The sequence below is a fragment of the Anthonomus grandis genome, chromosome 6 (genome assembly GCF_022605725.1).
Source record: "Anthonomus grandis grandis chromosome 6, icAntGran1.3, whole genome shotgun sequence".
NCBI classification, from domain to species: domain Eukaryota; kingdom Metazoa; phylum Arthropoda; class Insecta; order Coleoptera; family Curculionidae; genus Anthonomus; species Anthonomus grandis.
The window spans coordinates 27,068,994-27,083,705 of NC_065551.1; the positions used below are offsets into that span (position 1 = coordinate 27,068,994).

Consider the following 14,712-nt stretch of genomic DNA (forward strand, 5'->3'; position numbering starts at 1 on the left):
CTGATCTAAGTTTTGGAGCAAGTAGAATAATGAGGCAAGAACAGAAGAAAATTGTAAAAAATGCGATGAGGTTCAGAATAATTGTGGCTTTACCATCTTTAATTTCAAGTTCCTAGATAACTTTTCTTAGTCTGAAGATCACATTTTATTAACTAGCCATAGGTGTAGATATCCGTAAACATAAGAGCATTTATATGGAAAAACATTGATAATTTCACCACATATTACATGATAAAACAAGGTACGGAGTTTCAAGAAGCCGTTCCATTTCTAATGCATAAAATATTTCTTTCTAAATAGGTTTCGCGGCCTAAGACACAGTTCCGGCAACATTGCTATTCGTTGTTTCATTTAGGTTATAGTACACAATACTCATTGTAGGTTATGCTTCAGATTTCTGTAAGTTGTTTGTTTTTAGTGCTGATGAAGTCTGAAAAACTAAAATGACACAGCGATTTTTGATTATAATATTATTCGCATCTTTTTTTATCACTGGCTAGTATATACGGTGGTGTTATCAATATTAACTCACCACTAATTGTTAAAATTCTATTCCAAGTACAAAATGAAGATACAATTCTTATGTATTTTTGTCCTAGTATTTACCAGGATTATAAAGGGTGCCAGAGATTGCATTAAACTAGACGTTTCAATAACTCAGAAGGTTGAAAACTTGGGATTTCATAGGTAAGAGTGCATCTTTGTTAATCATAATAAAAGCTTATATATCATAAATAAAGTCTTGCCTCTTATCTTTAAACAAGTTATCACATCTTTCTCTTTATATGTATTAAAGTGGCAAAAGGAGGTTCATGGGAAATTCATCAATTTTTTCCAAAGACACTCTAAGAGATTTTGACCACTTTTTTACTGTGGTTTATTAAAAGCAGATTTCTTAGAATATTCCGCAAATAAGGAACCTATAAAAATTGAACTTATTGAGGTTTTTACTGGTAGCCTTAGATGTGTATTATGGCAAAACCTTTAATCTATTAATATGAATTTGACTCTCATGATTAATATTTTTAAGGTTAAGTTATATAGGAATGAGGTGAAATATAAGTCTTTGTAACATTACTCCAGTGCTGTTCTCTAATAAATGCAAGAAACTAAATTTACAAACAAAAAAAAACATTTTCACAATCAAAAAACAATTCACAATAACCTTTTCTTCTTACTTTATACCCTAGTCTTACCTGTGTCATTCTACCACTATATTATTGTTGTGACTTTACCACTATACTGCCCAACTATGGAAAAAGGCAGTATCTGCTAATCAGCAAATTTGTGGGAAAAGGGCAAAAACTTTAAGATCATTTGCCAAGCTTTTTTTAAAGCAAACTTTAAACAAAAATGTGTTCTTATATTAAAGACTATATCAGAAATGTTTTTTCAATAAGCAAAAACGTTTTTTAGTTCTACAGTAATTAATTAAGCCAATTACTGCTTTTCTCCATTGTATTAAATATCCTTCTGAGGCAACCATAAAGCAGTAACTGTCACATACTTCTTTTCTTCATTGATTTTTTATTATACTGCTTTTAAGGGTAATAATAAAAAATAACACAGGTAAACTTTGAACATTTTTATTTATTGAGTCACTCTTTTTTTGTTACATTTCTTTTTAATATTTTGTGTTTTTTGTGGAGCGGTAAACACAGGTAAATTAAGCCAGAATTCTTTTTGATTTTCGGTCATTAGGCTCAACAAATTTTTTATAATAGTTGCTTTTTTTCCTCACTAATTCCATGTGGAATAGTAAACTGAAGAGGGTCAGAAATTGCTTTTATTTTATATACATCACTCCGAAGGAAATTAAGTGTTTTAAAGTTTTCACTTTCTAGATCACATTGGACCATCAAGTCAAAAGATCCTCGTGGTGCTTTTACATGGACAATATCCAATAGCAATATCTTTTCTTTGTTAGTTGTCATGTTTCTCTTATTAACTGATGACAAGTCTTTAAACTCATAAAAATCAGTTATCATAATTTCTTTTTCAGTTTTTCCTCCATTTGCTTTTTGAATAGCGGTGACGAAATCATTAAAGTCACAAGTTTTTTTTGACGCTTAAGTGATAGTTCAATTTGATGGTGTAGGGAGTCGGCTGACATAAACGTATGACCGGCCTCAAAATAAAAAAAAAAAAAAAAATAGTCTGAGCTGCCACTCTTAAAGAATTGACAATGTAAACAAGAAATGTCATTATTGTTCAATTTTTATTTTGGGAAGAGCAGTTATCGAGCCAAAATATAAAATTTTCAGCGTCTCTATGTCGAAGTATGAACTGAAAGAAACAACTTATCAACTCCTCTTTCCCTCTTCCCCGTATGGCTTCATGTCAAGTAACTGCAAATGGTAATACTTTTTTGGCATTGAATTTTTTTGAACCAAGGAGTGCAAAAGTTTCGTTGTAAGCTACTAACCTTTGAGTAAACAAAACTTTTTTAAAACTTTTCATCCTTGGAAGCATGATGATTCTTTCTAAATCTGCTGAAACGCAAACTGTTTTACAATCGTAGTCAGTGTTTGCATGTGCTTTATATAGATTTCTGGCGATTTTGGCCTTATTTATGTGATCTGACCATTTCTTGCAAACTGAGCACTCTGGGTTTAAATTTTCACTTTGGTGCTCATGAAGAATCATAACTTCGCAACTTTCACATTCTTTATGGCCCAGTTTTGTAAATCTAATTTTGCAAATAATATTTTTCTATATGCTTCATATCCACATTTGTGTTCTGGATGTTTTTCTATAAAATCTTGAGGCATAGAAACAATGGTTACATCGCTGGGCAGGTATTTCACGTAAGGAGCATGTTCACGTCAGTAGTGGGAAATGCTTGGATGAAACGTTTCGATATGATTTATTATCAATTGCCTATCAATTTTATTGGTTGGAGGATTATGTCCCCTGCGGTCTTTATTTGGTAATATTGATCCTGGTCCAGTTTTGTGCAAAACATTAAAAATAACTCTGTCATTTTTTGGATGGTATCCCAGTGTTGTTAAATAAAAAATCTTACATACATCCACTGACATTCCACTGTCTTGAGTTAATTTGTAAGAAAAAGTTAAATTTCGTTGAGAATATCCAGCAGTTATAGTTCTCTTTTTAACTGACACTCGGCTACATGAATTAAGGATCATATACCATGTTAAAGACCAAAAACTGTCATGAATTGATTGTCTTTGTTCTTCTTTTATTAATTTCTTGTATTTTTTTCTGCATGAATCTTTGCAGGCTTCTCTAAGTGGATGTTTTGTTATATTAAGTTTAGACCTTTCTTTCCGTGATATTTTGTTTTTCTTCTTTTTCATATTTCTCTTTCTCTGTATTTCTTTTAAATTAGCCAAAGGAATATTTTCATCTGGACTGCTAGAGTCTTCTTCATTTTCTGTTTGACTAATTCCAATATCTTGCTCATCTTAAAATACATCTTGTAAAGAGTCATGCGATTGAATTTCTTCTGTTTCCACAACTTGCAAGTCGGGTATTATGTCCGAATTCTCATTATTACCGTCACTACGTTCATAAAGTACATTTTCCAATTGAGTCAAATTATTCTGGAGAATGGGTTCCTGAATTTCTTGAAAATCATTCCCCAGTGCCAAATCTGATTTATCTTCAATCGTTGCAGGTACTGTAAAAAGATTAGTTAAATAAAAAAACAGTTTGAACAGTTATTTTTACGTCGAATTTAAACATAAAAAAATGTTACATCCATTTTTAAATATGCAGCTGAACAGTGTAATTGAAAAGTGTTAATATTTCTTATACACTACTTACCAAGGTTCTCTTCAAAATTAATAACTCCATTTTCAAATATATTTCCCAAATTTTGTGTCCACATTTCATCTCTGTTATTATAGGATTCCCCAATTTCGTCTGCATCTAATCCTACCAGTTCCGTCTGCATAGTATTTACTGAAAATTTTTTGTAAGAATACATACCAATAATTTAAACCTATTTTTTAGTGCTTTTAGCGGACATAATATACTTAATTTAAAACATTTTTACAAGATTTTTACCTATGTCAGTACATTCATTCTGCAAAATTATAAGGCTATGTTGAGACGCTTCTTCGATAATATTGTCAGGCTCCTCATGACATATTTCTTCCCCCATATTACTGGAATTTTTATTCATCGCCATTTGTAGAATCAATTCTGTTCTTGTCAAGCTAAAAATAGCATTAATTATATTAACTTGTGTGCGAAATTTGGTTAAGATCAATTAAATATTTTAAAAGCTATGACAAAAAAACAATTATTATTTGTAACTTTGACACCCTGTACCCTTGCTATAAATCATTTTTGAGCAAAATTTTATTGAAAATTTTTTTTATTTATTTTACTTCTTCAAATCCACATAAATAAATAATTATCTCTTTTACACTTACCTTTTTTTGTCCATTTTCACTGTGAATTTACAACTACTTACTAACTAAAAAAACTAATCAACGCTCGTTGTCACTGTGCAAGTATGACTGATTGAACACGAGGTATTATTTTTGCAAGGGCCGCAGACACTAAGTAGTAAGGTTACAAACTGAACAAAACCACCTGATGCATTGCAAGAAAACAGCATATATTTGTTTACCCAAAGAAACTGCCTACTTGTGTTGTATTTACACTTACTGCTTTTTCCTGTTGTCACAAAAGATTTTTACATTTTTTGGCAGTTACTGCCTTTCTCCATAGTTGGGCAGTATACTGTTGTGACAACTTTTGAACCAACTATATTGTCTGAACCGTTATTATTTTCGGTCTTTGAAGTTAATAGTAGTAATGAAGTAACTATCCGACCACTTACTTAATGCCATCAACTTTTTTGGAGATTGTTTTAAAGCAGATTTTGTGCAAATATTTCTTAATAAATAACATATAAAAATATATTTTCTGATATTTGTCAAAGCTTAAAAATTGTAATTTTAATTTAGAGATGTACACTGGTTAATAAAAACCAATGATTTGAATAAAGAGAAGTGGCTAAATAGCTCCTGCAATGCTGCATTGAGACTAGATGTCGGTTCCGGTATGTATGTCAACCCTGACCAAGCAGAAGACTTAAAAAGATTGGGGAAGGTATGTATGTATTTAATGTCTCATTTGAAAAAAGGTCTGGGCAAATTTTTATCCTTAGATAAATATTGTTGTTGACGGCTTTGTTGATGTTGAAGCCCCTGCCCATGAAGCTACAAAGCATACTGTATATATTTTCTTGAATAAATCTGAGCTACTTGATAAGATAATTATAAAACTACCCATTCACTTAAGATACCACAGAAGTTTAATGGGAGGGTAAGTGACATTTTAATATAAACATTCATTAATCTAGTTGTTTTATTATATTGAATTAATTTGCTAAATCTTAAAACAGTTTTTTATAAAAAGCCGTTGATCCATGTTCTCGGTTCACTCCTGGCAATTAGTTGATAGAAACAGAGTAAATTTATTCAATATTAATTTTTCATATGTAGCTACAACTAATATTATCTTTTAGCCATGCAAAAGTTAAGCTCACTAGGCCACTTTTCCTAATAAGTTGTCTAGAAAACAATATAATTTGTGGAAAAGGCAAAAAGGTTACAGCTCCAACCAGTGCAGAAGAACCAGGAGTACCAAAAGTGTGGAAAAATATCACCTATAAAGCAGTAAGAATAGGATTTAATACGATGATATTATCAGTTAAGAAATACCTATAATTTTTCAGGACTTTGAAGAGCCCGAGCTGCTGGTTCCTATAGGAAATTTAGATGATTACCCTTGTGTTGCCATTATTTCATGTATATTGGGCTGTGCCGGTTGCATTTATATTTTGTCGTTAACTTACAACCAAAACTATTATAGAGAAAAAAAACAGTAACAATTTTAATGTTACAAGTTAAGCTGCTAACTATTGATTTAAAAAAATCCTTACATACTGACTGATTTGTATTCATTCCTATATATGTTTCTAGTCAACCTATTTAGCATAAGATCCATTTTATGACTGTTTTAAGAAAATAAAACTCATTGCAATTAACTAATAAACATTTTATAACACTAAATACATATTTACAAAATAAAAAATCCTGAGTACAAGGTAATATCAACTGTTAGGAGAGCTCTCAACTATATTATATTAAATATAAGAATTAGGTACTAATAAAGCCACTACTATCCTTTTTTTAAACAATAACAGAACTGTTTTTTTAAAGAAATAATTTTTTCTTACTCAGCCTTCTTTCTTTGAGAAACTTCGTGTTGTGTCTGTATTGCTTCACTTAGCTCTCGGATTTTTTTATGCTTCTTGGTGATCAAAATCAAGTTCATCACATTTACTAAATAAGTTCCAATACATACCAAACACATATCTTTTAAAATAAAATATAAGATGTACGCAAAATACATGGAGGCAAAGTTGGATAGTATTATTAAAAAGAGAGATGCATTTACTGCCACAGGTGAGTTAACCAAACCTAAAATAAAATTGCTAAAAAGTTAATATTTCTCTTAGAAGCAGATACTTACTAAGTGTGGCAATCATGCTGTAAAACACAATTCCAAAGAAGCTGTTGGGTTTATAAAAAACAGACTTTTTTCCAAAAATGCCAAAGCCTTTTCCATACCTAAAAATCAATTTGAATTTATACATTTATCCAAATTATATTTTACTCTAAAACAAACAGTAATTTTTGAAGAAAAATATACTTTTAGTATTGTATATATATGTATAGTATTGTAACTAATACTATATGGTTGATGTGTGTTCTAGCTATGTTTTTGGTTCTGATACACTATAGAAATATGCCTCACATAACTAATCTTTCCCTTACAAAACTAAAAAATAGTAATTGTAAGAAGGGGAGCAAAATAACTTATTGAGTCCTTTCTAACTATGGGTAGTGTAATCAAGAAAAAATGTTGCTGCCCTTTTGTTATTTAAATGAATGAAACACAGGTTTATGATGGAAAGAAGATCATGGGCTACTAACTTAAGCTGCTTATCTCAGTTTATTTATTTATATAATCCTAGATGATCAGGGTCAAGTAGATGTCATAATTACAGGTTTTCAGAAAAAAATTGATCAGATCCATTTGTATATACTCTGACATAAATCAGAACATTTAGGGTTCTCTGAAGAAGTGCTTACCCTAAACTTATGAAATCATATTTGTTAGAGAGACATCGATTTGTTGAAGTTGAAGGGTGATGAGAATATCTTGTAAGTTAGAAGTTCCCCAAAGTTAATATTTGGGATCCTTGCTCTTTTTACTGTTTATAAACGAGCTTGTGGAATATTTAAAAAACCTCAAGCTGTTTTTTGCTGATAACCTTAAAATTTAGGGCAAATATGTATGTACAGAATTAGAATGTCTTCATTTACAAAGTGACCTTAACATTCTAGATGAATGGTGTCATATAAAGTAGGCTTAACTTAAATGTTTCAAAATGATTTGTCCTTTCATATTTTAGAAAAAAAATATTATAAGTCAATAGTATGAAATAAATTTGGAGAAACTTGGCAGACTTAGAACGGTCTAAGATTTGGGAAACAACTTTGATGAATCATTTAATTTTAATGATCATATTCTAAGAACAATACTTTCTGCATCAAAATCATTGGGTTTTATTTTAAGAAACAGCAAAGCATTTAAAAACTCAAAAGCTTTAAAAATTTTATTTAATTCATTGGTTAGATTTCAATCAGGATATGCTATGATTACTTGGCATCCACTGATTACTGCTTTTTCATTTTTATTTAGGTTGTTGAATATCAAAATAGACTGTGTAGTAAGTCTGCTAAATAAAATAGCTTTTTGTGTTCCAAGACAAAATTCAAGAAACCCAATGTCTACAGTGAGCATCCAAATAGCAATATTGTGGCTAGATCTCTAATAGATTATGTCAAAAATTATGCTGGAATTCATTAAGAGAAAGCTATTATTGTAAGAGAATTTCTATTGTTTTTTTTTATTATATATTTGTCTGTATTGCTTTTTCTTGGTTTATCTACTTTTTCTACTTACTCTACCTAAAATGTTTTGGATTCTTATTTAGGCTTCTTGTTATGATAGGTGCAAAGTATCTACACATTTGTAATAATTATTGTTTATTTTTATTTTTTTTAATCTAACTACATTTGAATTTCCGATAAGTGGGTGACTGTTGAAAATAAAGTCCTGTCTTTTTTATTTATATTGTAGTATTTAATTTTAAAATTTGAATTTCACCCCTAGAGATATAATGTCATATGTGTTGACAGTTATTATATTTTGTAAGGTTAGCATGAGTGATGTGAACTGACAATTATGGTGAGATGTATTAAGTTACCTGTAGGAAATTATGGATTTATGAGTAATAATTTGTGTATTTGTTTAACTAAATAAAAAGGTCATTCTACAATATATTTTATAAACTTATCTATTATCTACTTAAAAGTGTTAATATTTTTCTTGATTATATTGCATTAAAATATAGAACTACAGATAATTGGTAATTATTAGCAAAGCAGACAGCCATTGACAAGATCAGAAACTGGCTGAACATTAACTTATATAAATACCGTAGTTTCCCCTAACTTTAGTCCTAAAGCGCAACTATGGTCCAAAGACCGCGTAAATTTAAAAAAATCACGTGTATGTTATCCCCACTTAAACGAACGAAAAATGCAGCTACCCGCAAAGACAACTATTGAAACCGCCTAGAGAAGTTGTTCCAGTTGCCGTCCGCATGGTCCCAGACGCAGAGCGATTACAAGATCAAAGGGCTCAGTTAAGTGTGATTTTCATAACCTACGAACTTTGTGCTGTCCATCCCTTACGGTAAAGATTTTCCTTATATACTTTTTCCTGTATATTTATTTATATGTTTCTGCTTATTAAAGATGTTTGAAATTCATATAACCTTAATTTATTTTTTTAAATATTTTTGTTTATGGAAAATGGCTTAGAACCTAACAATGACCACTGGACCATTGTTGGAAACTTGTCGACCATTGTTGGGATACTGTTTCTTAAAGATTAATATTAACCTATTATAGGTGCCAGACTATTGTTATGTGCCAAAAAATAAAACATTGCATTTTTTAGTTTTTTAAAAACAAATTATTGCATTTTTATTCTTTTTCAGATGCCTAGATCAAAATTGGAACGTAGAAAAGTAGGGGCAAGGCCCTATATCCCCTATTCCGAAAAGGTTTTGGGGCAGTGCATTGGAGATATAAAAAAATGGAAAAATGTCTCGAAGAAAAGCTTCAGAGACCTATAATATTCCGCGCAGCACTATTATTTCAAAACTAAAAGCAATAAAAAATAACTGTATTAACCCACCAGGACGAAAATGCGTTTTTAGTGAGGAAGAAGAACAGTATTTTGTTCAACACTGTATTGTGATGTGTGAGTTTGGCTTTCCCGTGACTCCATTTGATTTAAGATGTATTTGGATAGTACCGGGCGCAACGAATCAAGGTTTCAAAATAATTTTCCGGGAAAACGTTGGATGGAAGGCTTTTTACTGCGGAGAAAAGGGGATTTGTCGAAGAGGCTTTGTAGTAACATTAAGAGATGCCGAGCTGCTGTCGATGATCAAATTATAAAAAAATATTTTGACCATTTAGAAGCCGAAGTTCAAGGGGTTCCTCCAACAGCGATATTTAACTACGACGAAACTAATCTGGTAGATGATCCTGGCAAAAAAATAGTTTTAAGTAAGCGAGGCTGCAAATATCTGGAACAAATTAAAAATTCCACTAAACCGGCAGTTTCTATTATGATGTGTGGCAATGCTGCAGGTGAATTATGTCCTCCATATGTTAACTATAAGGCCGAAAAAATGTGGGATACGTGGACCGAGGGTGGACCTGCAGGAACCAGATATAATAGAAGTAAAAGTGGATGGTTTGATGGATCTAGCTTTGAGTACTGGTTTATGTCAATTCTACTTCCCATGATAAAGCGCAGTAGATTTCAAAAATCTGTCATGATCGGAAATAATTTAAGCTCACATATGAGTCCCAAGGTTATTAAATTATGCGAGGAACATAACATTGCCTTTGTAGCATTGCCACCAAACTCGACTCACTTAACTCAGCCGCTGGATTATTTTTAAAAATTCATTGGCGAAAAGTGTCGGATGAGTGGAAAAGCTCTTCTGCTGGAAGAAGACATCCTACAGTCCCTAAAGACGTTTTTCCATGCCTTTTAAACGAATTGTTTGGGAGAACAAAAGAAAATGCTGCAACCAATTTACAGTCTGGTTTTAGAAAAGCAGGGATTTATCCTTTCAGTTGGGATCAGGTTTAAGCTAGACTTCCCAGTAGCAACAGGGTTAATGAGTCTTCTGATTATGGTTTGATCAATAAATCGTTTACAGCTTTTCTTGAAAATGTCAGAAACTGTTCCCCGGACTATCAGGAAAAAGAAAAAATTAAATGTTAAGCCAGGCAAAAGTATAGGACCAGATAATATCAACGAGTCTAGTAGTTCTGGAACAGAAAAAAAGAAAAAAAGTAAGCAGCTTAATAAATTTGCATTGAGTGATTCAGAGGAAGAAAGTTTAGGAGAAATTTCTTTAGGCTCCGATACTCTATCAGAGAATTTTAGTGATATGCTACCAACCTTCATTGATGAACCTTCATCACAAAATAATCAATCTAGTACAATATCTGAAGGCGATTTTGTTATAATCATTTTTGAACAAAAACATTTTCCAGGTGTGGTCGAGGAAACAACAAAAAATGGGTACATGGTCAGCTGCATGGAACAAATTGGGAATCTATGGAAGTGGCCAATACAAAAGGATGTCCTAAAATACTCTAAAGAAGATATTGTAAAGAAAATAGAAAGTCCAAAATTATTTTCTAAGAGTCGACAACTGTATTTAGTTGCAGAATTGCAAAAAGATTAGGCTAGCTAGAACACTTTAATTTTTTTAGTTAGTTTAAAAACAAATCTTGTGCGTTTTGTTAAAGATAAATCTTGTGTTCTCTACTAATTTTGACTGTTTAACCTAAAAATTTGATTTTACTTTTAATTACTGTCTAAGCTCAATAATTATGGCTTTAGAGGTGTGGCATTGCAATGGCTGGAATCCTATCTGTCTAATCGTACCCAAAGAGTTACAGTATCTGGATGTTTATCCAATTCCAGATCCCTTAAAACTGGAGTACCTCAGGGTTCAGTGTTAGGACCACTATTATTTTTGCTCTATGTAAATGATTTGGGTTCATTAAAACTGCAGGGCAAAGTGGTTCAGTTTGCTGATGATACCACCATTTTATGGAATCATAGAGATTCTGATAATGTTAGAGCCCAGGTTTTTAAGGATCTTAAGATTTTATCGGAGTGGTGTGCTGCAAACAGTCTTGTATTTAATGTGGGCAAAACCTTTATTTATGGGATTTAAGTGTGACGTTCAGGGCCTTATGTTTAGTGAAAACTCCCCCTTGCAAAACAAAGAAAACTGTAAGTTCCTTGGTATTACCATTGATGGTCGCCTTCGCTTCGAAGATCATATCCTAAATCTTGCATCAAAATTATCCTCTGGATGCTTTGCAGTAAGAATGGCGGGGCATGAGCTGGGAGGGGTAGTTGCACGTTCAGTGTACTTTTCTCTTATTGAGTCCCACCTTCGTTATGGCTTGCCTTTTTGGGGTTTAAGCAACAAGGGATTATTAAACATAATTTTTGTGATTCAAAAAAAGGCAGTTAGATACCTATGTTCCGCTAGGTTAAGAGATTCTTGTAAACCTCTCTTTATATCTCAAAAAATCCTAACTCTTTTTTCTCCTTTTATCTTAGAAACAGCTACTCTTATTTATAAATGTCCTTAACCTCCCTCTAACACTGGTCATATGACTCGCCAGGTTAACGATTTTCCCTTACCAATCCCTACATCCTCCCTCACCAAGAACTCACTTATATAACTTAGCAAAAAAATTTACAACCATGTTCCTCTATGTATCAGACAAGTTTTAGAAGTTAAGAGATTCGAAAAGGAATTAAAGTCACTTTTATTATCCAGGGCATATTATAGCCTTGACGATTTTTTTAATGATACCTTTTAACCTGTGCTCTAACATCATTTTAGTGTTTTAGTTTTGTTTCCTGTTAAATAATTTAATTTACTTCTTCTAAATTCTGTTTTATTGACAGCTTTACTTATTTTTTAATGAAATTTATCAAAAAGATGCTTTTTTTTTCTCAATCTGTTTTGTTATGATTAATTTTGGTAATGTGTGTAAATTTTATGGTAAAGTGTTTTAGATGTTATGTTTGTTTGAAATTTGAAGTTTAAAGTGAATTTGGAATTTTTTAGTTTTTAGGATGCTTGTACACAAGATTTTGTTGTCTTACGTAATATAGCACATTTTCTTTCATATGAGGAGTTATAAGTTTTCTTTTTTTGGCAAAGTGCTTGGATACGATTGATCGGATATTGAAAAGTATGTTAATTTACCCTAAAATACCTTTTTTTTAAAATAAATTTCGACTTTAAAATCTGAGTTTTATTTTTCATTATCGGTTTTCTGAACCATAGTTGTGTTTCAGTATACCAACTTTGGTCCAATGCATCATTTAGATGATATAATCATTCTGGACCATACCTAGTTGGGTAACTATGGGCCCAACATTGTACCGCTTATTTTTTATTTATTTTGCTTTATATATAAGGTCTATCTATAATTTGTTTAAAAAAGCTAATAAGGTCACCTAACAGGAACATATCTTAAAACAAACATTTAGTCTATAGGGCTTTGTACACTTGTAAAGTAAGAGAAAATCTAAAAAGTGGACTATTGTTATGGGAAATTACGGTACAACATTCATACTGTAAATGAACATGTGTAAAATTCAAAAGTTAGATTGTTAAATACTTCTTTGAAAAAGAATATATTGTTTAATGTTACTAATGAAACAAGAAAAATTGCTTATATATATTACAAATTGAGAAGCTTTTATTAGACAAAAGGAATAATTTTTTTAAAATGAGATATTACTAGATTGTCTATTACTAATTTTCCATAAACCCAACTTATTATTATTGGAAAGTGGAAGCCTTATATGAATACTAAGCTGTTATGAGTTTATGTGCTCTATTGAACTATACTAAGTATTTTTGATAATTATATTTGGAGACATTGTGAGAAGCCTTGATTACTAGTACTAAGGAAAAATGCAAAAAGAGTTTCAATTGGTCTCCTTAGGTTAAGTCTATTAGTTTTGAATAGTCATGATTAGACTTGATTCTAAATTTTGTCATTTATGATATAATATAAACATTGATACAAAACCCTTGCAAGCTTGAACTATATTCTTTATAATTTTATATATGTATCCATAATTTATGTGAAAATGAAGTATTGAATGTGGCACCTAAAATCAACTTACGAGGATCCAAAGGCTTTGGTACAGCTCATGTGGGGACTTATGTCGCAATAAGGTTTATAGTTTTTATTTTCATCCATATGTAGTTCCACCACATATGCATAAAGCGAAAGTCCTAGGCCCACCAGACAAAAAAATATCAAGAGACGATTGTAGACCCATAGAGGCATTCCCTTATTTTCTTCCACATTTCGCTCACTGGCCATTTTCTGCTGCATATTTGCGCGCATCTTGAATCAGCATAAAATTTTAAAATTGCGTCTAAGCTAAATATCAGCTCAAAATTAATAATATTTAAGTTCAAACTTTAAAAAACGCAATGATTTGCACAATACAGACGAATGTAAACAAAAAATATTTTGTTTGACACTGACAGACAGCTGCACACGTGCGCGCATGTGAATCAGATTATAAGCGACGTTGCCGAGATTACTTTTCAAGGATTATTGACTACAACGAAAAGTTAACAGGAACAAGAATAAATTGGATTTGTAATGTTTCCTCGTACTTATGGAATTAGAGAGTTGGCATATCAGCAAATTGTTGAATTAAAATAAAAATATATCCTGTGTGCAAAGATCAAAACGGTTAAATTATGCCACATGATCATTATTATTTTGGTCCTACGAGCCGGATCATCAGGATCAAATGCTTATGTCTTACAGATATTTATTTTTTGTTCTGCTAAATAGGTCCATACCCAGTTACAAAGCATGATGTGCTTATAGCTATTCAATAAAATGATTTAAAAAGAGATATCGAAGATACGATATTAAGATTAAAAACGACAGCAGTAATAAAAAATAGTATTTTAAGGCAAGCACATACGACCTAAAGTCGTATTGAGAATATGAATTACATGATGAAATATATGAATTAGTCGGAACTGCAGTTTTTTCGTTTCCCCCCCTTTTAAAAATGAAAAAAAAATGGAAATATTAACATTCAAATAATTTATAATAAAACGTTTGATTCTGGAGACCAAACAATTAAAAGGTAGGTGCCCAAATTTTTACCTTATGCAATACAAAGAATAGTCTTGTATTAAAACTTGGAGAGCCTGGACTTTACCTGAGAGTTCCAGAACTACTTTAAAAAAAGTTTATGACACCCAGGTCTTTCAAAACTATGTGGTCTTAGTTCATCCATCATTCATATTCAAATTTCACCATAGCTCAAAAAAATACAAAAATGCTTGTCATTAAATTTTATTTTAATTAAAATCTAGTGACAAGAACGAGCAAGCAAACAATTTACAATTTCGTCATATATTATCTAACAGTTAATTTAATATAAATTCTTTAAAAAAAAAAAAAATAGTCCTTATAAATGAATAGT

The 14,712-nt window shown here is 31.3% G+C and overlaps 2 protein-coding genes across 2 annotated transcripts; one reads left to right on the top strand and one right to left on the bottom strand.

The window, feature by feature from the left end:
- Nucleotides 1–376: 376 nt before the first annotated feature.
- Nucleotides 377–5,930, top strand: LOC126737621 (uncharacterized). The gene is made up of 5 exons (XM_050442597.1): nucleotides 377–687; nucleotides 4,944–5,088; nucleotides 5,147–5,304; nucleotides 5,507–5,657; nucleotides 5,717–5,930. Exons 1-5 carry the CDS (start codon nucleotides 566–568, stop codon nucleotides 5,867–5,869), a joined length of 729 nt encoding a protein of 242 aa, XP_050298554.1. The 5' UTR covers nucleotides 377–565; the 3' UTR covers nucleotides 5,870–5,930.
- Nucleotides 5,931–6,024: 94 nt separating this feature from the next.
- LOC126737622 (vitamin K epoxide reductase complex subunit 1-like protein 1) lies at nucleotides 6,025–13,735 on the bottom strand. The gene is made up of 3 exons (XM_050442598.1): nucleotides 13,378–13,735; nucleotides 6,517–6,614; nucleotides 6,025–6,464 (listed from the first exon to the last, which is right to left on the bottom strand). The coding sequence occupies exons 1-3, from the start codon at nucleotides 13,602–13,604 to the stop codon at nucleotides 6,217–6,219; spliced, it is 573 nt and encodes a 190-aa protein (XP_050298555.1). The 5' UTR covers nucleotides 13,605–13,735; the 3' UTR covers nucleotides 6,025–6,216.
- Nucleotides 13,736–14,712: the final 977 nt, after the last annotated feature.

Excerpts from the sequence above, each read along its gene's own strand:
- LOC126737621 (XM_050442597.1), top strand. The coding sequence starts at position 566 with ATGAAGATACAATTCTTATGTATTTTTGTCCTAGTATTTACCAGGATT. Across the intron at positions 688-4,943 it reads GAAAACTTGGGATTTCATAG|AGATGTACACTGGTTAATAA; the intron begins GTAAGAGTGCAT and ends ATTTTAATTTAG. Across the intron at positions 5,658-5,716 it reads AAAATATCACCTATAAAGCA|GACTTTGAAGAGCCCGAGCT; the intron begins GTAAGAATAGGA and ends ATAATTTTTCAG.
- LOC126737622 (XM_050442598.1), bottom strand. The coding sequence starts at position 13,604 with ATGCGCGCAAATATGCAGCAGAAAATGGCCAGTGAGCGAAATGTGGAA. Across the intron at positions 6,615-13,377 it reads ACCAAAGCCTTTGGATCCTC|GTATGGAAAAGGCTTTGGCA; the intron begins GTAAGTTGATTT and ends ATTGATTTTTAG. Across the intron at positions 6,465-6,516 it reads CAGCATGATTGCCACACTTA|GTTTGGTTAACTCACCTGTG; the intron begins GTAAGTATCTGC and ends ATTTTATTTTAG.